The sequence below is a fragment of the Urocitellus parryii genome, chromosome 11 (assembly GCF_045843805.1).
Source record: "Urocitellus parryii isolate mUroPar1 chromosome 11, mUroPar1.hap1, whole genome shotgun sequence".
Lineage (NCBI taxonomy): Eukaryota > Metazoa > Chordata > Mammalia > Rodentia > Sciuridae > Urocitellus > Urocitellus parryii.
The window spans coordinates 121,109,915-121,137,588 of NC_135541.1; the positions used below are offsets into that span (position 1 = coordinate 121,109,915).

General features: G+C 38.2%; 1 protein-coding gene across 2 annotated transcripts in view; it reads left to right on the forward strand.

Annotated features, from left to right (window-relative positions):
- The first annotated feature begins 1,668 nt into the window (after positions 1-1,668).
- The window catches only part of Gon4l (gon-4 like), an 81,880-nt gene continuing 55,874 nt past the window's right edge, over positions 1,669-27,674 (forward strand). Inside the window, exons 1-10 of one of the 2 annotated variants that reach the window (XM_077791510.1) lie at positions 1,669-1,737; positions 3,413-3,943; positions 12,576-12,767; positions 20,185-20,378; positions 21,061-21,135; positions 21,501-21,551; positions 23,809-23,859; positions 24,742-24,837; positions 26,003-26,122; positions 26,629-26,799. In XM_077791510.1, the coding sequence (XP_077647636.1) occupies positions 3,439-3,943; positions 12,576-12,767; positions 20,185-20,378; positions 21,061-21,135; positions 21,501-21,551; positions 23,809-23,859; positions 24,742-24,837; positions 26,003-26,122; positions 26,629-26,799 (1,455 nt within the window). In that variant the 5' untranslated portion in view covers positions 1,669-1,737; positions 3,413-3,438. Of the gene's footprint in view, positions 1,738-1,764; positions 1,788-3,412; positions 3,944-12,575; positions 12,768-20,184; positions 20,379-21,060; positions 21,136-21,500; positions 21,552-23,808; positions 23,860-24,741; positions 24,838-26,002; positions 26,123-26,628; positions 26,800-27,674 lie in introns of those variants that run through there. The other variant, XM_026405080.2, reaches the window with a different exon arrangement.

The following is a 27,674-nucleotide window of genomic DNA, read 5'->3' on the forward strand; positions in this document are numbered from 1 at the left end:
TTGTCTTCCCAGACCTCTTGTCTTCCCCTCACTTGAAAAAAAAAAAAAAAAAAGAAGGACCCAAATGAAACTTCCAAACTTTTGGACACTTCCTTGCTAATTTATGAGACAATGTGATTCTCGTCAAGCTACTGGCGATTATAGCCATGATTACATTAATTTCACCCTTTATTTTGCTCACCTGTAAAATGAGGGAGCGAAATACTTTTTTTGAGGGGGAAGGGATATACCGGGGATTGAACCTAATGGTACTTAACCACTAAGCTACATACCCATCCCTTTTTATTTTGAAACAGGGTCCCCTAAATTGCTGGGCTCGCTTTGAGCTTCTAATTCTCCTGCCTCAGCTTCCCGACCTGCTGGAATTACAGGAGTGCGCCACTAAGCCTGTCGCATTTTCCTAGTTTGGACATTCTGCCTTCCAGAAAAGTGGAAAGAACCAGGAGTGTGGAGGCTGAAGCATGAGAATTGCAAGTTCAAAGCCAGCCTCTGCAATTAAGTGAGGCCCCCAAGGAATTCACCGAAACCGAAAAGGGGTGGGGATATGGATATAGCTCAATAGTAAAGCGCCTCTGGGGCTCAAGCCCCAGTTCACACACACACACACACACACACACACACACACACACACAAGACCCTGGTCCTAGATGTCATTCATTCATTCAAAATACATGTATCGAATTATTGAATATTGACTATGCCCCCAGAAACTTTCCTTCATGAGTCACGCATTAGGAGATAAACTTAGGATACCAGATGCCTGATTGCCCTTGATTTTCCTAGGGTGTACCTAGGCAAAATCACCTATTCAGCTAAGCCAGAATTTTGTCCTTTGCAAACTGGAAAATTTAATAATGTCCGTTGGCTCACAGTTTATTCTGAATTCCAAACTATCTAAGATGATGTAAATGAAAGCATTTTAAAAATGAAGAGTATTATATAGATCTAAATAATTTTGCTGTAATTTGAATCCAAATCGCCCTTTGTTTTGTCGTGCTGGTCCCAGCCCCCCACCCCTTACTGGGGATGGAATCCAGGGACACTCTACCACTGAGCTACATTCCCAGCCTTTTTCTTTCTTATTTTGATACAGGGTCTCGCCAAATTGCCATGCTGGCTTCGAACTTCCGACCCTCCTGCCTCAACCTCCCTCTGTTGAGGTGTGTGTTATTGTGCCCCAATTGGCCTTAGTTTTATTTAGGAATCTGGGCCCCCTTCCCCCCAGGAATTGTATCCAAGGGCGCTTTACCACCCTCAGCCCTATTTTATATTTTATTTATTTTACTGAGTTGCTTAGAGCCTCGCTTTTGCAGAGGCTGGCTTTGAACTCGCGATTCTCCTGCTTCACGAGTGGTTGGGATTACAGACTGGCGCGGCGCCGGCAGGAACTAGTATTGTTTATAATCTAGATCCCTCTTTCTGAAATTTTAGGTCTTGGTTTCTTCCTATGTCCCTGAAGTTTCGTAGGGATGTAGGGATGTTTTGAATCTCAATCCCCAGTTTTGAGCAAGATAGTTTCATCGATAGAAAAAGCGAAGTCATGCCTTTAATTTTTTTTGCCAGTAACCGACGTACTAGCGCTGGCTTCATTTGACCCTGAAGAGGATGGCGCCTAGCATATTGCGCATGCTCCTTGACTTTCTTAGTCGCCGCCCACCGCGACTCGGGGGCGCGCACGTCAGTCGCTGCCGTTGCCTGACTTCCGCTGGTGCAGGAGCTGAGTTTCCGCGGGATTAGGTCGGTTTGTGAGGGTACTGGGTAGTGCGCGGTGGGGCGGGAAGAAGCAGGTGGGATCCGGGGCGCCTGTGAATAGGGTGTCCAGGATGAGGGGCGTCGGGTGGGCAGGTGGGCGCCGGGTGCGCGATGGGAGTTGGGGGCGAGACGTTGTCTGGTTGGTATTGTGGACTTGGCCAGCGCTTGGCGCCGAGGCGAATAGCGCATTTTGGACCTCTTTTTGAAAAGCTTTCCCTGGAGGAGGCCGCGCCTCGGCTGCCTCTGGACCGGCATTCATTCATCCTGGGGTCGGACTCAGGCTCCCGAGGGAGTGGACTCTTGAGCTACTGCAGTGTGTGATTTGCTTGGAGCCGACCCCTGCACGCTCCTGACTGAATAGTAGCAGCTTTTGCTTTTTCTAATTTCTTCCTTTTCTCTTCTGGCCCTCAGTAACTCATCTGTAAATGAAGGAGGTTTAATACTATTCTTACAGGTCAAACTCTCAGAGGTAGTCCAGGCTTCCAGGCTTTCCCTATTAGGTGGGCATTCAGACTTCGGTTGAATATTGTCATTGATGGAGAACCCTCTGTTAACTCAAGGCAGCTTATTCTGTCTTGGGCCTACTTATGAGAGTAAAGTATTCCTGGATTGAACAGTGCTGTTAGTTTTCACATAATGCTTAATCCAAGTGCTGCGCAGTCGTTCAAGCCCTCTTTCATTCATTCACTTACTCAGGGAACATATATTGAGTATTTCCAATATCCAAATACTACTGGATACTAGGGATGCTAGGTGAAGGAGTCATTTTTCTCAAGAAGCTCATAGTTTTGGAGGAAGAAGACAGAAAAGTAAAGATATAATTACAAAGGTAGTAAATACTATAAAAGCAGTTTGCAAATAGATGCTCTAAGGATATAAAGGAAGGTGTGCTGCATTTAGGCTAGTTATTGTCCTTACAATATGATAACTAGAATTGAAGCCAAGAGTCCAGAAGTAACAATGGAGAGAACAGTAGAAATCTCTTCCTTGTTCCAACAGAAATTTTGTGTTAATATAACTAAGCACACTTTGCTTTTGCTTTTGGATTGTTTCTGTTAAGGATATACTTGTTTATGTATACATCAGAAGCAAACATTTATTAATCTTTCTTACCAGCTAATGATGTGGGTGCACTTTTTATTTCATTTTATAGCTGGAGAGACTAAACTTTAGGTTAATTTATTGATGCAAAATTACAAAGCTGGAGTGAAATTAACTTGAGAAACAAATCCAGTTAGAGTATATATTTGCTTTCAGCATCATACTGTTCTACCTTCTTGATGATAGTAACAATAATAACACATTTATTAATCACCACCATTTAACTTTTTAAAAAAAATATTATGCTACCATTTAATATTTGTAACAATTCAGGTGAGAATAATTTTTGAACTTTTTTTTTTTTTTTAACAGTTGAGAAAAAAAAAGTTTACAGAGTTTTAATCATTTGGCCAAGGTAACATACTAATCAGTTGTAAAGTTGGAATTTGAACTCAGGCACTCTAATCATTGTTTCTCTTCTTCTACCTAATGGAATACTGTGCATTTTGTGTAAAGAATTGTATTTGTGATTGGATGTGAATAAAATGAAAAGATAATTGATAAAATGTTATTATCATTAATTAATATGAAGTTGATAAGAACTTTTTTTTCCTTTTAGGATGGAATAAAAGTGGGACTTTTAAAATGATGCCGTGTAAGAAGAGAAGAACTACAGCAACAGAATCTCCACAGCATAAGGGCAACCCAGAGGAAGACAACTTAGATGTAGAGTCAGCTGTTAAACCAGAATCTAATCAGACTAAAGACTTGGGGTCTGTGTCAATATCCTGGGGTCCAAATCATGGCAGAACAGTTGGCCTTGAAGTTCAATCTTTGCAGGATGCAGGAAATCAGCTTGGTGTGGAGGATTCATCTTTAAGTTCTAGGACACTCATCCAGGACACAAATTTGCCAATTTTGGAAGCTGTTGATGTGGCTATCTCTCAGGAAATCACCCTACCTTCCTTGGTGTCTTCCCATCCCCTTAATATATCCATTGGTAAAGGAAAACTCCAGGCCAGTGCCTCAAAGAGAGGGAAAAAAACTGTCCTCAGGCCTGGGTCAGTTACCCAAGAAGACAGAAGTGATCATTCTATCATAAAGGAGCCTTTTACAGGACAGCCTAGTGAAGAAGTCAAGGAAGAAGAAGGTAAGATGTGTAAGGTCTCTAGGTTATATTTTCCTTGTTAATATAGGTTGAGTATCCCCAATCCGAAAATTCAAAATGTTCTGAAATTTGAAACTTTTGGAGTGCTGGCATGATGCTAACAAGTGGAAAATTCTAAGCTAACGTCATGTGAGGCATTGTGGTTAAAATGCAGGTGCACTAGAAATATTGTATAAAATTACCTTCAGGCTATACTAAAAAGGTGCATATGAAAACTAAATGAATTTTTTGTTTAGATTGGATCCTGTCATCAAGATAGATAACACATTATGTGCATTATATTCTGAGATCCTCCAAAATTAAAAAAATCCAAAAAGCTTCTGGATTCATGCATTTTGAATAAGGGTTACTCAGCCTCTGTATTACTCTGTCATTGCTTTCTCTGTAGTGTCTTTTCAGACACTGTTTCTGAAAGGGCTTACTGATTTGCTATGGAATGGGAGCCATGGAGCTTATTGTCAGCAGTGATCTATATGAATAGAGATTTCCTTTTCCCTTTTTATTCTTTTGATCTGTGTCCTTATCTCTTTACTTTCTCTCATGCTTTATTCTGCATGTCTGTAGAGGCAAACAGTGAATAATAGTCTTGTGATTAGATGGATGTCCACAAAGTGAGATTTGTGGGAGAAAGGCAACAGTGTAAGGGACTTAAAAGAGAGACTACTGTTAGAGATGTTGGGAGAAACTCAGTGGAGACAAGAAACTCTTAGGTCTTGAAGGCTGAGCTGCATTTGACAGAATGGTGACAGGGGCACCTAGGCCAAGAATAGTTCGTGCAAAGGTAGAAGAGGATGGGAACATAGTTTCTTGGAAAAAGTGGTAGGAGCTGACTTCAGAGTGGTAGATTGTGCTTAGGTTGTCAAGGGTGTTGTTTTTTGTACTAAGGTGTTTGAACTTTTCTAGAAAGTAGGAAATAACTGTTTAATGGATAAGCAGAACACATGTATGCTTTAGAAAAGACATCAACTCTTCCTAATTATTTATTTTCAATATCTTTTATGCTTTTTTTTAAAAAATACCTTTATTTTATTTATTTTTGTGTGGTGCTGAGAATCAAACCCAGGGCCTCACATGTTCTAGGCAAGTGCTCTACCACTGAGCCACAACCCCAGCCCCCATGCTGATTTTTTTTTTTTTAATGGTGCTGGGGATTGAACCAGGGCCTTGTGCATGGGAGGCAAGCACTCTCCCATTTGAGCTATACTTCTCAGCCCCTTATGCTGTGTTCTTTTTTGTTGCATTTTAAGTCGGCCCCCTTGGTCTTATTTTGTCCTTCTGGTGACTTTTTTCATAGTAAACATACTGTGTTATTACTGATACTGTGTTTGTACAGCAAAATTTTGTGTTTCTGACTCTACTGTGTTTGAAAATTGATGAAGTAGATGAATTATCTGAAGCACATTGTCAAAGATGGAAGATCTTTGGGAAAAGTACCTTCCTGTAGAATCAGCCCTTGTCAAGGCTGTGTCCCCCCGCCTCCCCCCAGTTTTGATACTGGGAATTGAAGTGGCTCTATTGTTATAACCACATTCAGAGTAATTTGTATTGGCATATTGATTCTGGAGCACTATATTTCATTTGGAAGGAGAGGAGCAGCAGATTGAACACTACCTTGGTTTGAGGAAGATGACTGGAGAAGTTAAAGTAAAAATTCTAGGAGGACTGGGCGCAGTGGGGGCACATCTGTAATTGTAGCTGTTTAGAAGACTGAGGCAGGAGGATGGCAAATGCAAGGTTACCCTGAGCAATTCAAATCACCCCCCCCCCCCCCATACTGGGATTTAACCCAGGGACACTTTCCCCACTGAGCTACATCCCCAGCTCTTTTTAAATCTTGGTTTGAAACAGAATCTCACTAAATTGTTTAGGGCCTTGCTAAGTTGCTGAGCTGCCTTTGAACTTGTTGTCATCCTGTTTCAGCCTGGTATTACAGGCATGTGCTACCTGGCTTTTTTTTTTTTTTTTTTTTTTGTACTGGGGCTTTAACCCAGGGGCATTGACCACTAAGCTCCATCCCCTAGGTCTTTAAATTTTTTACCTTGTGACATGGTCTCACTAAATTGCTGAGGTGGGCTTTGAACTTGTAACCAAATTTGCAATCCTCCTGTCTAACTTCCTGAGTTGCTCATTGCTCATGTGTGCCACTGTGCCTGGCTCACCCTCAGCAACTTAGCAAGAAAGAAAGGGGAGGGGAAAAAAAAACCAACAATGTCAAAGGCTGGAGGAGAGTTTAAAATTTAGTGGTAGGAATTGGGAGTGCACTCAGGGGTAGAACACCTGTCTAGAGTAAGGCCCTGGGTTTGATCCCCAGTGTTGCAAAAATAAATAAGTAGCAAAAGAGAGATAACGACCTTCAAAAATAGATACAGAAGAGTTTTTTGGAAAGAGAATGTCATATTGGGGTTAAAGAGGTAGGGAGGAAAGCACTTATGATACTTTTTGCAGTAGGAGAATGGGAATTTGCTAGAGGAAGCAGGAATATTATTGAATTTTCTTCAAGGTAGGTCACTTGAAGACAGGAGGAGCTAGAGGATAATATAAGATTAAAATGCTAGAGAAGAAATTGATAAATAACTAGGGGTTCAAAGTTTGGTATCCAGGCATTTAACCACTGAGCCACATCCCCAGCCCTTTTTATTTATTTTTTTGAGACAGGTCTTGCTAAATTGCTTAGGGCCTCGCTAAGTTGCTGAGGATGGCTTTGAACTTGCAATCTCCTACCAGTCTCCTAAGCTGCTGGGGTTACAGGTATGTAAAACTATGCCCAGGGCTGGGGATGTGGCTCAAGCAGCAGGGCGTTCGCCTGGCATGCGCAGGGTGCTGGTTTCGATCCTCAGCACCACATAAAAAAAAAAAAAGATGTTGTGTCCACCAAAAACTAAAAAAATATATAAAAACAAAACAAAACTATGCCCAGCTAGAGATTTTTTTTAAAAATGGTTATTTTAGGGCTGGGGATGTAGCTCAAGAGGTAATGCGCTTGCCTGGCATGCTTAGGGCACTGGGTTCGATCCTCAGCACCACATACAAATCGAAAAAGATGTTGTGTCCACCGAAAACTGAAAAATAAATATTAAAAATCTCTTTCTCTCTCTCTCTTTAAAAAAATGGTTATTTTATAGATATCCAAATGTAGATAAATTAAAAAAAATTTGTTTAGGATTATCTGTAATATTGCTCCACTTCATTAAGTTGGGTAACCAAATTGATCCAGGGCCAGCCTAGGCAACATAGTGAGAACACCCCCCCAATCTAAAAAAAAAAAGAAAAAAATATATACGTGTTGCATTTTGGAAGTATTGAAAATTTTGAAAAAAAAGTATCACCCATAATCTTACTACTCAGAATAATTTCTACTGAAGTTTTAGTGCATATTCTTATATTTGTTTTGCTTTTTTCTTTTTTATGATTCAGGTGATTGAACCCAGGAGCACTCTACCACTAAGTTATACTCCTAGCCCTTTTTTATTTTTATTATTGTTTTTTATTTTGAGCCAGGTTCTTGCTAAGTTGCTGAGGCTGGCCTTGAATTTGCTATCCCTCTGTTTTAGCCTCTTGAATGTCTGTAATTATAGATGGGCTTGGTTTGCTTTCTTCCAAGTAACATTTTAGTTTTCTGCTATGAAAGCAGCTCATCATATTCATTGTAGAAAAAGTGAACAAAATGTAGAAAAGATATCTGCACGATTTTGAAGTATTGTCATTTTGTTACAAGTTGTACATAGTTATAGCAAGTTTCTAGACTGCAGGTGTGAGTGGTGAAAACCAACCCCCCACACCTTTTTTTTTTTTTTTTTTTTTAAGATAGGAAAATGTTGCCTTGGCTGGCCTTGATTTCCTAGGCTCAAGTGGTCCCCCTGCTTCAGCTTCCACAGTTAGCTGGTACTATAGGCATTGAATCTCCATAGCTGACTAAATCTTGTTATTGTTTAAAAAATTTTTTTTGTGGCACTAATGGTTGAACTCAGGTCCTTACACATGCTGGGCAGGTACTGTATCATTGGGCTACATTCCCAGCCCCTAAATCTCTCTCTCTCTCTCTTTATTTTTTTCATGGTGCTGGGGATTGAACTCAGGGACACTCTACTGCTGAGCTACCTCCCCTTTTTTGTTTTTTATTTTGAGTTTTGCTAAGTTGCCCAGGTTGGTACTGAATGGGATCCTCCAGCTTCAGACTTAAACCTTTTTCTTTCTCTCTCTTTTTTTTTTTTTAATTTTAATTTGTTATATGATGCAGAATGCGTTACAATTCATATTATACATATAGAGCACAGTTTTTGATATCTCTGATTGTACACAAAGTAGAATCACATCCTTCATGTCTTCATATATGTACTGAGGATAATGATGACCATTGCATTCCACCATCTTTCCTTCCCCTATGCCTCTTCCCTACCTCTCCCTCCCCCTTTCCCCTTTGCCCTATCTAGAGTTCATTTAATCCTCCCATCCCCCACCCCCTTAAACCTTTCTCTTTAATGGGTTTATTATAATAGAATTTTACTTATTCCCTTATGTATTTTTGTTTTTAATTTTTTTAATGCTGGGGATTGAACCCATGGCCTTGCACATGGTAAGCATGTGCTCTCTACTGACTGCACCCCCAGCCTTACTTGTTCTTTTAAAATTTATTTATGTACACTAATTTATTCTTTCCTTCCTTTTTTTTTTCTTCCTTTTTGTTTTTCTTTCCTTTTTCTCCTTGTGGTACTGGAAATTGAATCCAGACTTTGCTTATGCTAAGTAAGTGCTCACCGCTAAGCTCTATTTCTAATCCCTACTCTATTTTCTTTCATTTCATTTTAATTTGTTCTAATTAGTTATATATGACAGTAGAATTCATTTTGACACATCATACATAGAGTATAACTTCTCATTCTTTAAAAAAAATTTTTTTTTTAAGTTGGACACGATACCTTTATTTTATTTATTTATTTTTATGTGGTGCTGAGGATCGAGCTCAGTGCTTCGCACATGCTAGGTGAGCGCTCTACCACTGAGCCACAACCCCAGCCCATAACTTCTTATTCTTCTTGTTGTACATGGTGTAGAGTTACACTGGTTGTATAATCATCTGTGCACAAAAGGTAATAATGTCCGATTCATTCTACTACCTTCCTACTCTCTTACCTCCTTACTTCCCTTTACTTCCTTCTGTCTAATCCAAAGTACCTCTATTCTTCCCTAGTCTTCCCTTATTGTGAATTAACATCTACTTTTTTTAAAATTTGTTTTTAGTTGTAGATGGACACAATACCTTTATTTTATTTATTTTTATGTGGTGCTGAGGATGGAACCCAGTGCCTTACATGTACTAGGCAAATACCCTACCACTGAGCCATAACCTCAGCCCTGTACTCTGTTTTCTACTTATCCCTTTTTTTTCTTTACCTCTTAGAAGTGATTAGTATAGTAAAAAAAAAAAAAGAAAAAAAAAAGAAGTGATTAGTATAGTCAGATTTCACCTTGATTTGTACAGTTCTCAGCTAATGATTTTTGTGTTATCAATTTACAATTATCAGGCTATTATTAAACAACTTATCAATGCTCTGTTTATGATTTTTCCTTATGTCTCTCTCATACTACTTGGCTTCTCTTTCTGAAATCTTTAAGTACCTAACATTTAAAAAGTCAAGAAAGGGTGGGGATGTTAGAGTTTTTAAGCAAATGAATTAAATCGAAAACCAATGTGATGGAGTCTAAGGGAAAGAGGTTGCAGAGAAAAGGAATACTAATATAGAAACATGAAAAATGATCTTGTGGTGCAGCTGACAAAATGTTTTTAGGGACTGTTTAGAGTAGTCCAAATATGTTGTTATTGGGCTGGGGATGTGGCTCAAGTGGTAGCGCGCTCACCTGGCATGCGTGCGGCCCAGGTTCGATCCTCAGCACCACATACCAACAAAGATGTTGTGTCCGCCAAAAACTAAAAAAAAATAAATATTAAAAAAAATTAAACAAACAAACAAAAAAACAAATATGTTGTTATTAGCTTTTTGTCAGTGGGACAACATACCTGAAAAAACAACTTTTTTTTTTTTTTTCCCCTTAATCAGTGATTTAACTCAGGGGCATTCAACCACTAAACGACATCCCCAGCCTATTTTTTATTTTATTTAGAAACAAGGTCTCACTGAGTTGCTTAGCACCTTGCTGTTGCTGAGGCTGACTTTGAACTTATGATGCTCCTGTCTTAGCCTCCCAAGCCACTGGGATGTGGGAGTGGAAGAAGTTCTGTGTACCAAAGTAAACTTCTGTTTTTTTTTTTTCTTTTTCTTTTTTTTTTTTTTTTCAATAGTTCTAGGGATTGAACTTAGGTCTCCTGCATGCTATACCAGTGCTTAAAGTTCTCTATTTTGAAGGGTAATGCGTGCATAATTTGAAGTTTTTGGTATGTTTATTTTAAAAATTGTTTGCCTCAGTTTAGCTTTTAAAATGTAGACATCATTAGTTCTAAAAATTATTAAAGATTATTGATTAAGCTATGCCATGGTATGGATTGAGATTCCCAGTTTGGCTGAGAAGAACTTTTTATGGATTGATGTACAATCCTTGTTAAAGTGAAAGCCTTGGGGGCTGGGGCTGTACCTCAGTGACAGAGCACTTGCCTAGCATTTGTGAGGCACTGGGTTTGATCTTTAGTACCACATAAACAAACAAGTAAATAAAGGCATTCTGTCCATCTATAACTACAAAAAAAAAAAAAAAAGGAATTTCTTAGCCTTTTGATCCTGTGAAGTAATTATGGGCTTCAGAAGTTAAAAAAAAAAGATATAATGACATTGATAGAATTCAGGACTGATTCGTGCTTTTTTTTTTTTTTTTTTTTTTTGGTACTGGGGATTGAACCCAGGCACATTTAAGCACTGAGCCACATCCCCAGCTTTTTAAAAAATATTTTATTTAGAGGCAGTATCTCATGGAATTGCTTAGGGCTTTGCAAAGTTGCTGAGTGCTGAGGTTGACTTTGAACTTGCAATCCTCCTGCCTCAGCCTCCTGAGCTGCTGGGATTATAGACATGCACCACCATGCCTGGCTCTTGATTCGCTTTCTATATTGCATGAAGGTTTCTTTCCCTTTTTAAAGCTACCCGTGCCTCCCTTCCATCCCCAAGAAGAGTTAAGGTGAGAAAGTTGTCTAATGAACTGTAGAACTATGTAATTTATGGTGATATTTACAATGTTCTGTAACATTGGTTAATAGTCAAGACATTTTATATGTATATCATTTATAGTTGATAAATTTGGTTGTTTGATTTGGATAGTTAGTGTCCCCCAAAAGCTCATTTGTGAGACAATGCAAGAACATTCAGAATTAAAATGATTAGATTGTGAAAGTCATAACCTAGTCAGTGATCCACTGATTTGAATTAACTGCAGTAACTGTAGGCAGGTAAGCTGGAGGAGGCATGTTACTGGGGGCTTGCCTTTGAGTTTCCTGTTTTGTCACTGGTGAGCAGAGATATCTCTCTCCCTCTCTCCCTCCCTCCCTCTCCTTGTTGCCATGTTCTGGGGGGCTTTCCTCTGACATACCCATTTGCCATGATGTTCTGCCTCACCTTGGGCACAGAGCTATGGAGTTGGCCTTCTGTGGACTGAGATCTCTAAAACCATGAACCCCAAATAAACTTCTTTATGTTGTTGTTGTTCTTTTTTTTTTTGGTACTGGGGCACTCCACCACTGAGCCACATCCCCAGCCCTATTTTGTACTTTATTGAGAGACAGGGTCTCACTGAGTTGCTTAGTGCCCTACTTTTGCTGAGGCTGGCTTTGAACTTTCAATCCTCCTGCCTCAGCCTCCTGAGCTGCTGGGATTACAGGTATGCACCACTGTACCCAGCCCTTTATGTTGTTTTTGTCAGAACTTTTGGTCATAGTGATGAAAAAGCTGAGTAAATCAGTAGTGTTAAGGGTTATCTATAAAAAATTTCCTTTGTTATCAGAACCCCTTTCCCAAATAAGAATCTGATTTTTCTTTTCTTCTTTTATTTTTCGTACTGGGGATTGAACCCAGGGGTGCTTAACCACTGAGCCTCATCCCCAGACCTTTTTGTAGTTAATTTAGAGACAGGGTCTCATTTATTTGCTTAGGGCCTTGTGTTAAGTTGCTGAGGCTGGCTTTGGACTTGAGCTGCTATGATTCCAGGTGTGTGCCACTACACCTAGCTCTTTTTTATATTTTTATTTAGAAACAGATTCTTGCTAAGTTGCTTAGGGCCTTGCTAAGTTGCTCAGGCTGGCTTTGAACTCAAAATCCCCCAGCCTCAACTTCCTGAGCTGTTGGGATTATAGGCATGTGCCAGCATGCAGACTTGAATCTGATTTTTCTATAGGAAATATTATAAAGCTCAAAGCATCTTAGAACTGGAAGGATCTTTGCAATTATCTAGTTCAACTCCCTGGTATTACAGATGGGTCATTTGTGTCTGAACCTCGATTTCAGTGTTTTTCTTAGGTTCTTGCCTCTCAGAGAGGGGGAATACTTGTATGTATAGTAAACTTCATTCATGAAGTTGTTTAACAAAAAAGACTTTATAACAAGATGCTGATTTTTTACAACAGAGTATGATTGAGAATGGGCAAAGTATGGAGCAATGTTTGTGATTCTTCTAGGGAAACCTCAGATGCATTCTGGAGGGGAGATTCCTTTACCGCCCTCAGGCAGCCAATCTGCAAAACCAGGAGTCCAGCCTAGGAAACCATCCCAGCCAGATGTTTGTGCCTCTCCTCAAGAAAAGTCACTCAGGACTCTGGCTTACCAAGCTGAGGAAGAGATAGAGGATGGTGGACTCTTTATCCCAATGGGTAGGCTTTCTTTTTCTTTTCAACAAACTATTGAAGTATAATATGTAGAAAACTGCACATATTCTAAGATATCCTGAGTTTCTTTCTTGAGTCCAGAAGTCCATTTTATTCTCTTTCAGTTTCACCCCCACCTAATGGATAACTACTGTCCTGACTTCCAGTCGCATATGTTGGTTCATCTGTTTTCTTTTGTATGAATAGAATCACATGTACATGCTTTTTGTGATTGCCTCTTTTTTCTTTTTTTCTTTTTGTCTCGGGGGGACTGGGGATTGAACTCAGGGGCATTCAACCACTGAGCCACATTCCCAGCCCTATTTTGTATTTTATTTAGACACAGGGTCTCATTGAGTTGCTTAGTGCCTCCCTGTTGCTGAGGCTGGTTTGAACTCTCAATCTGCCTGCCTCAGCTTCCTGAGCCACTGGGATTATAGGCATGTACTGAATAGGATTTGATTGCCTTTTTTCCACTCAACATTGGTGCAGAATGCTGTTTTATATTGTTTATTTTCATTGTCATTTAATGTTCTGTTGTTTGAATATTCTTTGTTTTCTTTATCCATCCAACTCTTGATGGGCATTTTGATAGTTTCTGGTTGTCTGATGCGCTCAAAGGTGTTGCTGTGAATATGCTACCAGGATTTTTTTTTTGTGTGTGTGTGTGAACCTGCTCACTTTTTTTTTTAATGGACCTTTATTTTATTTATTTATATGAGGTGCTGAGAATTGAACCCAGTGCCTCACACATAATAGGCAAGTACTCTACCACTGAGTCACAACCCCAGCCCTCACTTTTTTATATTGGATGCTAGCTCATAGGCTTAGGCCACCTTTATATTCTTTCAAAATATTTAATTTTTATTGTGAAATATAGTATGTACAGACAGATAAATAGACATTTATTCATCTTAACAAATGGCTTTAAAGTGAGCATCTGTACTGGATTTTTTTTTTTATATTAGAGTTCCATTATTACGTAGATTAGAAGTAGTAGAAGTAGATGTCATGTTTTGTTTCTGAACATAGGAGAGAAATGTTCTGTATTCTTCCATTTTGCATGATGATAGTTGTAGGCTTTTCATAGAAACATTTTTATCAGATTAAGGAAATTTTTTTCTTAGTTTTATTTTTTCTTTAAAAAGAGAGAGAGAATGAGAGAGAATTTTAATATTTATTTTTTAGTTTTCGGCAGATACAAGATCTTTTTTCTTTTCTTTTCTTTTTTTTTTAAAGAGAGAGTGAGAGAGTGTTGAAAGCTACAGCTGAGTTGGAATGGCCCCTGGCATTTTGCCAGAAGTACTGGTTGAGAGAGGAGCTGTAATGAAACAGGTTGTGTATTCAATTGTATATAGATCCCTGCTGTGCGCCTCTGGCGCCCTGCTACTTTGGAGTTCTCGCAGGGATTCCTGGGGAATTTGTGTTGGTTGGTGAAGTTCCAGTGAAGGGAGTTCCGGTTGGTGTGTGGTGTGCCTAGGAGGGCCACGTGGGTGGCGTTCTCAGGAGTTCGGAAATAAAGTTTGTTCATGCTTGAGTGGCTCCTGATTTGTGCCCAGCCAGAGTAAGGCACTTAACCACAGAGCCACATCCCCAGCCCAATTTTGAATTTTATGTAGAGACAGGGCTCACTGTCTCGCCAAATTGCTGAAGCTGGCTTTGAATTCGAGATCCTCCTGCCTCCGCCTCCTGAGCCACTGGTACTCTCTAGGATTTGATTCTCTAACTCAGCTGCTTTGGTTGCCTTGGCTTCTTCAATTGCCCCAAATGATTTTTTAGCCAGGCAAAACTGATGCTTTCATCTTAGAAGTCCTTATTTCAAGGATCACAACTCTTTACATCCTGTCTTCAGTGGCTATTGTCCAGTGCCTTTAGACCGTCTTTGTATATGTGTATGTGTTTATGTAGTTTTATAGTTGTTTTTCATGGGATGGTTGTTCTGAAAAAAGAAAAATATATATATTTTTTTGTTATGACCCAAACCAAATGTCCTGGGACTGTTTTTAATGTTGGAATGTTAAGCAACATTTTAAGAAGTCAAAGCAATTTTGTTGATTTAGATATTAACAGAATATACCCCATATTTTTACTGATCTCCTCCACTTTACCATAGTGCATTTTACTTTAAATTTATTGGTTACTTTATTAAGTATACTTCTCAAGAAATATTTTGGTTCTAGCCATTTTCTCTAGTAAATTTGTACTGTGAAAGGAAAAATTTTCTTTTTTATCTTTTTCAGTTATTTATTTTAATTTTATGATTTATTTTATTTTTTAATTTTTTAATAATTTGTTTTAATTAGTTACACATAACAGAACACTGATCTTGACATACATTTGAATCAGATGGGATATAATTTCTCATTTTTCTGAGTGTACAGGTTGCAGAATTACATTGGTCATGCAGTCACGTATATACCCACAGCAATAATAAGGTCTATTTTATTCTGCTGTCCTTCCCTTTAGAGTCACTGGCATCCCAGTATTTAAAAAGTAAGATAACGGATTAGTTCCATAACAGAAAAAGATGTAACCATGTTATATTTTCTTAGATTATCTGTGCAATGTGTTAGAATTTGAATTTATTAGATTTGTCTTATAGACACACATTCCACAATATACTCAACATCAAAATCAGAAAACAGATGTAAATTTGACATGGGGATAGTTTAACCCATAGTGACAGTATTTTATTTTATTTTTTTTGGTAGGTATTGAACCCAGGAATGCTTTATCATTCTGAGTCATCCCCAGTTTATTTTATTTTATTGTATTATTATTATTTTTTTAAACAGTCTCATTAATTGTTTAGGGCCTCACTAGGTTTCTGAGGCTGGCCTTGAATTTACAATCCTCATGTCTCAGCCTCTTGAGTCACTAAAATTACATGTGTGTACCATCCCTCCTGGCCATAGTTCCAGTTTTGATTCCATTTTATGGGATAGTTATTTTAGGGCCTTGAGGCATAGCTAAGTGGTGGAGCACTTGCCAGCATGTGGAAGGTCCTGGGTTTGTTTGAAACATAGCAGTGAAAAAAAAAGTGTGTGGGGGTTAGATAGTAATTTAAATGTAATTATGATAATCCTGATGGTTTTTGAATGGGAAAGTATCTTCTGCAATGAATTTTATTATTATTTTAAATTCTATTATAAACTTTCTTTGTAATTCATTTAAATTGTATCTTGCGTTTTTGTTTTACTTTTATTTGGATTGTGCATTTTGGTGGAAATCGTAAAGCAGTGCAACTCAAAAGTGTGGTCTGAGGACTTGTGTTAATCTGTATACTCTTACAGGTTTGATACAAAATAGCTAATGGCAGCTGGGCAGAGTTGTGTCTACCTCTGATCCTAGGAATTTGGGAGACTGAGGCAGGAGGATCCCGAGTTGAAGGCCAGCCTTAGCAACTTTGCCAGAGCCTCAGCAACTTTAGTGAGACCTTTCTCAAAATAAAAAAGAAAAAGGGCTGGGGACGTAGCTCAGTGATTAAAGGTTTGTGGGTTTAATTCCCAGTGCTGAAACTGGATTTTCTGCTGTTATGATTATGGCATGCAGGACCCATTTGTGTTAACAGCTCTCCCAGCTCCAGAGCAGGCCATGCCTGCTTGTGTTATAGTTCAGCAGTGGCTCTTCCTGAGATTCCTTTCTGCGTTCTTGGCTCATGAACTTGAAGAATGAAATTCAGGGACAATGGAGTGTGAGTGTGAAAAGAGAAGAAACAGAGCTCTTGCCAAGTGAGAAGGGTTCAGAGAGTAGGCAGAAAAGCCAAATATTACAGAGCTGGGGGCTTCCAGGAAACTGAGGCAGCATGAAGGGCTTCTTTCAAATCCTGAAGTGATCAATTCAGAAGGATTTTAGACATGTTCCCCTAGTAAAATGAGTTTATTTCAAGGAAAAGGAAAAGGGACCACTCTCTAGGGAGAGTGTGGTTCTTCTCAGAGGGAAAGAGGGAGTGTGAGCCCTTCCTGCTCTAATTTTATTGGGAATTCCAGGAAAGCTTCCGGAGTTCCGCCCAAGTCCACCTTCTGACTTTTGACTGACAATCTAGGAGCTTGCATGTACCACCTCTGAGAATGGATGGTGTCGTACTCATAGGGTAGGAGTTTTTAAGGAAATTGAGTCACCCTGTTTTTGCCTCAGTTTCCTGCTCCCTAAATTGGGGCTTCCTTTTTTTTAATATATATTTTTAGTTGTAAATGGATACAATACCTTTACCTTATTATTTATTTTTTTAATGTGGTGCTGAGGATCGAACCCAGTACCTTACATGTAACATGCTAGGCAAGCGCTTTACCACTGAGCCAAACCCCAGCTCAATTAGGGCTCCCTTTGAATAACCTCATCAAATTTTGTGAAGGTTTTTTTTTTTTTTTTTTTTTTTTTTTTTAAGAGAAAGAGAGAGAAAAAGAGAGAGAGAATATTTTAATATTTATTTTTTAGTTTTCGGCGGACACAACATCTTTGTATGTGGTGCTGAGGATCGAACCCGGGGCGCACGCATGCCAGGCAAGCATGCTACCACTTGAGCCACATCCCCAGCCCCAATATCTTTATTTTATTTTTATGTGTTGTGAAGGTCTTGATGTTTGGTTGTCAGGGTGATTTGGGAGTTGTGACATAGTTTCAATGATAAGGTAGGGTTCTTAAGACTGGGGGAAGTTTTAACGTACCAAGCCCCCAGTATAAGGCTCTGTATGGCTTTCAGTGGTCTTTGCATGCTAATTCATTCGTGGCTGATGGCCTCCCAACAGTGCCCATCCCCCCAAGAAAAAAAGCAACCCCAAAAAACTAAGGGCAACTAAGAATAAAATTTAGAAAAAATGTTAAATATTTTAACAATGGCTACATTTTTATTTTGTAAAAATGTAAGTCTGCACTGAATTCGTACAAAGCAAAACTGGTTCTCTGCAATAAATAGTTTGAATAACAGTGTTTTAAAGGACAGTTTGATTCTTTTTTTGGGGGGAGGGGGGTGTTACTGGTGATTGAATTCAAGGGCACTCGACCACTGAGCCACATCTTCCAGCACTATTTTGTATTTTATTTAGAGACAGGGTCTCACTAAATTGCTTTGGGCCTTGTTTTTGCTTTTGAGGCTACCTTTGAATTATGATCCTCCTGCCTCATTCTCCCAAGCACTGGAATTACAGGCGTGCGCCACCCCACCCAGCTCATTTTGATTCTTTATCAGTTATTTATACAAAGTTTTATGAATTTTAGCTGCTTCTAAAATGTTCCCTTTTTGGCCTTTATTCCTATGAATTTTGTATATCTAATTTATATAAAGAAGATTTGATTCCTCTGAGTCATTTTTAGTTAACATCAAATTTTATTGTTTACAGCATCATTTCATAGTTTTAATTTATATATTTTTTCAAAAATATTCATTTTTTTAGTTGCAGTTGGACACAATACTTTTATTTTATTTATTTTTATGTGGTGCTAAGGATCAAATCCAGGTCCCTGAATGTGCTAGGTGAGCACTCTACTGCTGAGCCACAATCTCAGCCCCTCAAATTTTTATTTTTTGGATCAGTTTTACTGTTAACCGTGTGATTTAACAACAGGATAGGATATGAGTGTAAAGATGAATCAAAACTTCCTCCCTGGCCAGAAGTCCTTTTCTTACTCTGCAACTACCAGATCATTGTTACATTGCTGGTGAAATGAGGGAAAGGTGGATGGCAGAAACCAAGAACCAGCTAGGTTGGTCTATATGAGAAAAGATGTAAGAGAGAAGGGGGGACAGAGAGGAGATCTGAGTGGTGAAGAGAGAGAAGCTTTGGAATTTATGGAGAAAAGGAGTAATGAGGTGAGAACAGAGACTTTGGCGAAAGTAGTGTATACCAAGGTTTGTAGGAAGTTTTACTACGTGTTATGCCATGCAATTCGCCCTTTGCTGCTTCCTTAAATGATCACTAGTAAAGAGTTTTATTTCTTTGGGGGTACTTTTTGAAATTTCCCCCTTAAAATCAATATTAGGATAATTTCCACTCTTTATTTACTTGGTTTTTTTCTTCCCCATTGCTTAAAAAGATTATTAAAAAGTTATATTGGTTTGATTGGTGTTTTATGTTAATCTATATTATTTATTCCAAGGTGTAGTAGAATTTTTAGAGTTCTTCCTTTGGTTATAAATGTGGACCTTTCCCTGAAGAATAAAGATACTCAACTCTCTCCTTCCTTTCTTCCATCCTTCTTTCCTTTCTTCTCTTTCACCTTCCTTTCCTATCTCTCTTTCTTTCCTTCTCTTTCTCCTTCCTTCCTGTAGATTTTTTATTGGTTTGTTTCTTGTTTTCCTTTTTTTTTTTTAATATACTCTTTATTTTATTTTTATGTGGTGCTGAGGATCGAACCCAGCGCCCCGTGCATGCCAGGCGAGTGTGCTACGGCTTGAGCCACATCCCCAGCCCTTCTTGTTTTCCATTTAGAGTATAATAGTAATAATAAATTATATTTGTATGATATTTTATTGATTATAAAGTACTTTGATTATTAAATATTATTTGATCTGCATGATCACCCTAAAGGGTACATATCTAGTGTTTAAAAAAAAAAGTTGAAATCCTATTACCAGGGTAACCCATTTAGGTTGTAGGATTAGGGCACAAACCCGGGAGCTTTGATATATTATCTGGATAGTATAGAGTAATAATTTCAGTTGTAGATTCTGTAACCAACATGCTTGGATTCAACTATTCTTAGGAAAGTTTCTTAACCTCTCTGCTTCAGTTTCTTCATCTTTATGGTAGCAAAATAATAGTCTCTACCAGATAGGGCAAGTGAATTAATACCTCATAGGAGTACATGAATTAAGATCTATAAAGTATGTACAAGAGTATTTGACAGCTGGGTAAGGTGGTGCATGCCTGTAATCCCAGTGGCTCTGGAGGTTGAGGTAGGAGGATCACGAGTTCAAAGCCGGCCTCAGCAAAAGCAAGGCACTAAGCAACTCAGTGAGACTCTGTCTCTAAATAAAACACAAAATAAGGGGCTAGGGCTGTAGCTCAGTAGCAAAGTGCTTGCCTAACGTGTGAGAAGGCACTGGGTTCAATCCTTAGCACCACATAAAAATTAACAAATGAAATAAAGGCATTCTGTCCATGTACAATTGCAAAATAAAATACAAAATAGGGCTGGAGATGTGACTCAGTGGTCAAGTGTCCCTGAGTTCAATCCCCGGTATCCCATCCCCTAAAATGGTGGGTGGGCTGGGGATGTCTCTCAATGATTAAGCACTCTGGGTTTAATCCCTGGTACCAAAAAAAGAAAAAAAAAAGTGTCTGACATAAAATATTCAGTGAATGTTAGTTATTATTGCTACTACAATACCATTAGCTTGATTTTCTTTTACTATTGCCTTTTTGGGCTTAGTTCTAAGAGCAGCTATTTTGGAGATTATGGTGATAATGTTGGTTTATAACAGACGAACAAGACAATGAAGAAAGTGAGAAAAGGAGAAAAAAGAAGAAGGGTACCAAGAGAAAACGAGATGGAAAGGGTCAAGAACAAGGGACCTTGGCCTGTGACCTGAAATTGGATGACATGCTTGATCGTACCTTAGAGGATGGTGCCAAGCAGCACAACCTGACAGCAGTCAACGTGCGAAACATTCTTCATGTGAGTAAGACTGGGCCGCTCTGTTATTGCAGTGGAAACTTTCATGGAAAGCAAATAAACAGACTCAGCAAATTCTTGACTCTTGGTAGATTAATTACCAGTTTTGTGGGTTACCTGTGACAAAGCATTTTATATCTCAAGATAACTTTCTCTGCACTTAGCACAAATTTGAAATCTGAACACATATTAAAGAAGAACTTAATTGTGAAGATAACTGTCTTTGCTTCCTTCCACTGGTTTGCTTAATGTATTTAGCAGATTTGAAGATAAGAATGTTCATAGTGGATTTACTTATGTGGGGTGATACATCTGAAAAGAAACCCATTTAGCATTTGATTGTACTTAGCACACATATCAACAGTGTTTTAGATATGTAGCAAACTCAGCTATTTTGCTGTTTCCTGTAGCATATGGTTACTTTAGAATCACTTTTTATTGCTGTTCCTAGTAGCAGCTAATATGATTGATTTATTTGCTACTACATTATTTCACACTCTGTGCTTCTATCTAAAACTTTTTCTGTCTTCTTTGTGGTGAGTCAACTTGCTTTATCCCAGTCTGAACGCGGAGACTGGCTTTCATTAATCCTCCATGTAGGTTTAACAGAGTTACATACAGATGAGAATTTTCTAGATGACAACATCTTTATGTGAACATAAAGTGAAATTTCATCTTTCTCCAGGAAGTAATCACAAATGAACATGTGGTAGCTATGATGAAAGCAGCCATCAGTGAAACAGAAGACATGCCAATGTTTGTAAGTAGTTGATGATCAGTCTTTTAATGTCATGGAAGAATTACCCGTAAACTGGCCAAGTGTAGGAAGTCACTTAGGAGTTTATAAACCTTTCAATAGCTTGGGGCAAAGTTAGTATCTCAAAACCTGTTTATAGCCAGGGTGGTGGTGCACACCTATAATCCCAATTTCTGGGAAGGTTGAGGCAGGAAGATTCCACAATTGAGGCCATCCTGGGAAACCTATCAAGACCCTGTCTCAAAAATAAAAAGGGCTGGGGATATAGCTCAGTGATGGAGTGCTGCTGGTTTTAGTTTGTACTACTGCAAAACAAAAACACCCAAACACAAAAGCCCTGATTTTTGATCCTGTTTCTCTTTCCTTAGGAGCCTAAAATGACTCGCTCTAAACTGAAGGAAGTGGTGGAGAAAGGAGTGGTAAGTGTTCTGTGTTTTATTTTGTTGTTATTTATTTAGCTTGGTAAATAGGATCTAATTCTAGGTTATTCATAGGGAAGAAATATGGAAAAATTATGGTCTGGGTTTGCTCCTTTAAAGATTTATTTGTAGTCCAGGTGTGGTAGGGCACATTTATAATCCCAGCAACTCAGGAAATTAAGCATAGGGTTGAGGCCAGCCTCATCAACTTAGTGAGACACTCAACAACTCAGTGAAACCCTGTCTCAAAATAAAAAAGTAAAAAGACCTGGTGATTTAGCTTAATGGTAACATGCCCCTGAGTTCAATCCCTAGTACCAAAAAAAAGTATGCCCCAAATGGAATCTACTAAACCAAATGTGGTTTAACAGTCTACATTAGTTAGATATCTCCTCAGCGTTCTAGAGACCATATTTTTCTTAATACAATCCAAGGCTATGTTGACTTTTTTTTGAGCAGGAGGGGCAGACATACCACACTTTTTGTCTAATTAAATAATCCTTGTTGTATAAATTGAAATTTCATCATTCTTCAGAAAATAATCACCAGTGAACATATGGTTGCGATGATGAAACAACCATCAATGAGACAGAAGTTCTGTGAAATCTACATGACATATAGAGTATAATTAACAATGATTTTGTGTTTGATTAGAAAAACAAAAACAGCCAATGAGATCCATATCAGGCTCTGGATTATGTTTTTGACCGTGAATATAGTGTACAGATTTGAGGCCGTAAGATTAATTTATGTGGGAGAGCAAAGGTGAAGAGTCCAGGTCTTAATGTTTAATAGACTGACTCCAACACACTTTTAAATGCTGGCTGGCTTTCTGGATGGGTTTGGCAATAGGTTAAGAAAATGATGTGGGAAGGGAACTGGACCTAAATCATAGTCATACCGCTGACCCTGTACTGGTCCGAGTTATACAGAACTACATAAGTTGTCAGAATATGGTAGGACTGAGGAAATGTGAAGACCTAAGGTTCTTTAGAGACAGAACCTAGTAGTTGGTTGTCTTTGTTCATAATATGATTTTGTTTGGGTCACAATTGAATGGCAAGAAATTATATATTCTCAGTGGCATCTTATCTGCAGTATATAAGAGTTTTTAAAAAATTCAGTAACAGTCAGTAGTAAATGCCTATAATCCCAGTTACTCAGGAGGCTGAGGCAGGAGTAGTGAAAATATGAGGCTAGCCTTGGCAACTCAGATCCTGTCTCAAAATTTAAAATATAAAAATAAGGGCTGGGGTTGTGGCACAGAGCACTTGCCTAGCATGTGTGAGGCACTGGGTTCCAGTTCTCAGCACCACATATGAATAAATAAATAAAGGTTCATTGACAATTAAAAAAAAAAAAGAAGAAAAAGAAAATTAAATTAATAAATAAAGAGATTAAATAAATAAATAAGTAAATAAATAGATGGATAGATAGAGCTGGATATGGTGGTGCCTGCCTGTAATCCTGGCAATTTGGGAAGCTGTTGCAGGAGGAAGACAAGTCCCCAAGGCTAGCCTCAGCAATTTATCCAGACCCTTCTCAAAATAAAAAATAAAAAGGACTAGGGATTTGGCTTCGTAGAAAATCCCTGGGTTTAATTCCCAGCACCACAAAATAAAAATCAACCAACCTAAAAGAACAAAAAAGCCTTTCCTCCAACTCTTGTGTGAAGCATGTCAAACAAAAAGTTGAAAGAGTATTACAATTTAGATTCCAAGATTAACGTTTTATCATATTTGCTTTATGTTTATAATTATTGTTTTTTCTTATACTATTTGAAAATAAGAGTGGATAATATGATACTTTACCCTTAAATCTTTCTGTAAGAGCTATTTATGGTTGGATTTTTAGAGGCATACTGGTGGCAGATTTATGTAATTGATTAAAAGAAATACTGATGTCAAATGGCTGCTGTAACTATAATATCTTAAGTTTTTGTATAGTGTTGTAGTTAAATAGTTTTCCTATCCTTTGCCCCATATGAGCCTGAGCTGCAAGACACACATTTTTTTTTCTCCATTTATAGATAAAAGTGAATCTTACTAGGATTACAGCATAAATGCAAATGACAAATAGATTCTTCCCTCTTTTTCTCCAGTTAAACTTTCACAGACATTTGAGAAGATACGAGAATAATCAGCACCTCTAGATCACTGTAGCTACTTGTTAGGTAGATGGCTCTTTGTAATGGTAAAGAGAAAGTAAAAAAGAAAGTTAATCTATTTCAATTAATTATTTATATTCTTTTTGGTAGGTAATTCCAACATGGAATATTTCACCAATTAAGAAGGCCAATGAAATTAAGGTAAACTTGGGAGAGGTCTTTGTCATTCTTTCCAGAAAGACTTCAGTTTTGAAGCCTCATTATTTCTCTTCTATTTGTTTTTAAACCTTTTTTTTTTTTTTTTACTTTAAATTTTGACTTTGATTTCTCCCTTTCCACTGCTGTAGGGTTTGCATCTCATGGAGTCATTTAACCCCTGCTTTGTGTTGTTTGCTGTAGCTGCACATTATATTCTTAGAATTTGTTTTTCCGGCACTGCTTTCTTCACCTTCTTTTTTTTAATATTTATTTTTTAGTAGTAAAGTTGGACACAATACCTTTATTTTATTTATTTATTTTTATGTGGTGCTGAGGATCAAACCCAGGGCCTTGCATGTGCTAGGCGAGAGCTCCACCGCCGAGCAACAACCCCAGCCTTCTTCCCCTTTTTTTCCAAATACTTATAATTTGTGTTTATTATTAGTCCATTTTTTGTGCTATTGGGGATTGAATCCAGGACCTTGTGCATGTTGAGCACATACTCCACCCTTGAGTCCTACTCCATTTTTCTTTCTTTCTTTTTTTTTGGATACCAGGGATTGAAGTCAGGGGCACTTGACCACTGAGCCACATCCCCAGTCCTATTTTGTATTTTATTTAGAGACAGGGTCTCACTGAGTTGCTAAGGCTAGCTTTGAACTCGCGATTGCCGGAATTACAGGCGTGTGCCACTGTGCCCAGGCAGCTTGTCCTTCTTTCTTTCTAATATTTTTTACTTATAGATAGACACAATACCTTTATTTTATTTATTTATTTTTATGTGCTATTGAGGATTGAACCCAGTGTCTCACATGTGCTAGGCAAGCACTATACCACTGAGCTACAATTCCAGCCCTCCATTTCTTTCTAATTGTACTAATGTAGCCTCCACAGTTCGTGGATATCCACCTTGAAGAAGATGATTCCTCTGATGAAGAGTACCAGCCAGATGAAGAAGAGGAAGATGAGACTGCTGAAGAGGTTAGTGAGAAAACGTTTTGCTTAATATGACATGGTATGCTTTGCTTTCTTAGTATGGTTACCTCATCTATAAAGAGGATTGAAAAATTGTTATTTTTTTCTAATGAGTTTTTTGCTGTGAGGTATTTTTCTGCTCTTCATACTCCCTCCATTTTTTAGCACATATTATGAAATGTAACACATAACACATAAATGTATACAGAATAAAATGTAAAGAGTCGAGAATTTTAACAATGCCAGGACTACCCCAGTATGTCTTTCCCAACCACTGTCACCTCCCTCCCCCTAAAAATAATCATTATTTGGAAATTACTTGCTTGTCTTTCTTTGTAGTTATATCACCTAAGTATGCATCTCTCTATAGTTCTATTTTTATTATTTATGAACTTTATGTAACTGGGACCCTTAGTGTATGTGTTCCTTTGTTTCTGGCTTTTGTTGTTTTTGTTCAACATTATGCTTTTGAAATTCATGTATGCTGTTGTTTGAAGCATACTTTGTTCATTTTTAAGGCTGTGTTAATTTGTTCTTTGACTTGTTCGTAAAAGAATTTTAAACTGCTACCTTATATTTAAAAAAAAATTTTTTGGTAGTTGTAAATAGACAGCATGCCTTTATTTTTTTATTTTTATTTATTTTTTTTGTGATTATAGATTGACAGAATGCCTTTATTTTATTTTTTTGTCGTGCTGAGGATCAAACCCAGTGCCTCACGCATGCTAGAAAACGCTCTGCTGCTGAGCTACAGCCCCAGCCCACAATATCTATTTTTATTTGTTTATGTGGTGCTGGGGACTGAACCCAGGGCCTCACGCTTTCGAGGCAGGTGCTCTACCACTGAGCTACAATACCAACCCTTATTTGTTTATTTTTATGTAGTTCTAAAGATCGAACCCAGTGCCTCATATATGCTAGGCAAGTGTTCTGCCACTGAACTACTGTCCCAGCCCCTGCCTTATACTTTTATAGAATTTATAATACAAATGAGGATAGTGATCTGATCCATGGCCTCCCCACCACTTTAGGATATTAAGCTTTTTAAATTTTATTTTCTCAAAAACAATTTTTATTTTCTCCTTCTTTTATTTATTCTGTTGAGATGTCAAACTCGGTAGATTGAGACAGAGGCATATGTATATAAAAGTGGACTGAATTTGTCTTGTAGAGCTTATTGGAAAGTGATGTTGAAAGCACTGCTTCATCTCCACGTGGGGCAAAGAAATGCAAACTGAGGCAGTCTTCTGAGATGACTGAAACTGATGAGGAGAGTGGCATATTATCAGAGGTAAATCAGCATCAAATAAAGAGACTCAGATGTAACTGTATAAGCAGATTAATTAACCAATTAAGTAGATGATTTATTTTTGGGGATTCTGTGCTGTTACCATTTTTCCACGTCCCTTAGCTCAAGAAACAGTCAAGACTAGAACTTAGTATTAGGGAAAGAGCTTTTCAGAGTTCTCTTAAGGGGCAAAAAAAATGTACTAGCAGAGTTTCTTTTCTCCTGTCTATTTGATATTGTCCTTAAAGCCATTTTATTAGATTTCCTATGTTTTGCTAACCTAAGTAGCATTGTGTTGACTTCACTGGAAATAGAATAAAACCTAGTTAGATCTATATGCTTGACAATGCATATTCTCATGTACCTCTGTCTAGATAAGAAGAAAAGGGTCAATAGGGTATGGAAGACCTGCTTCTTTCTCCTGTTTCTTAGTTCCTTCTCTTTTTCTCCTTTCCTTCATTTCTTTGTTCTTTCCTTCCTTCCTTAACGTGGTGCCTCTTTTTAATCAGGCTGAGAAAGTCACCACACCAGCCGTCAGGCACATCAGTGCTGAGGTAGTGCCTATGGGGCCCCCGCCCCCTCCCAAACCAAAACAGACCAGGGATAGTACTTTCATGGAGAAGTTGCATGCTGTAGATGAGGAGCTGGCTTCCAGTCCTGTCTGCATGGATTCTTTTCAGGTAAATGTCTTAACTCCAAATCACTGACAAAATGAAATGTGGAAATTTAGTTGTTGCTCATGTCTAGAGGAGAAGAGAAAGAGATTAAATTCTTATATGTAAGAGTCATGAAATTGTTAATCTTTGATATTCTTTTTGTTTTGTTCCATCTTGCCTAAGTTGCAGTTTCTTTTTCTTTAAAAATTTTTTTTTTTTTAGTTGTAGAAGGACACAATAACTTTATTTTATTTATTTGTATGGGGTGCCTGAGATTGAACCTAGTGTCTCAAGCATATTAGGCAAGCTCTCTACCACTGAGCCACAACCTCAGCCCCTGAGTTGCAGTTTCTAAGGAAGGAGTAAACTTTGTGACAGCATTACAAAATGTGCATCATAGAAACAACCTTCACCTAGATTCTTTTTTTTTTTGAGAGAGAGGAGAGAGAGAGAGAGAGAGAGAGAGAGAGAGAGAGAGAGAGAGAGAGAATTTAATATATTTATTTTTTAGTTCTCGGCAGACACAACATCTTTGTTGGTATGTGGTGCTGAGGATCGAACCCGGGCCGCACGCATGCCAGGCGAGCGCGCTACCGCTGAGCCACATCCCCAGCCCTCACCTAGATTCTTGAGAATCACAATTGTTTTATCACAATTGTTTTTTCTCTGTCTCTCTCTCTATATATTCATTTAAAATATTGTTTTGGAGCTGTGTTGCCGCCATTATTTTTTAAAAATATATTATCAATGAACCTTTATTTAATTTATTTATTTATATATGGTGCTGACAATTGAACCCAGTGCCTCATACATGCCAGGCAAGTGTTCTACCACTGAGCCACAACCCCAGCCGCCCCCCCATGATGTTTTTTCACCCCTAAAAACTTTTAGTGTGTTTT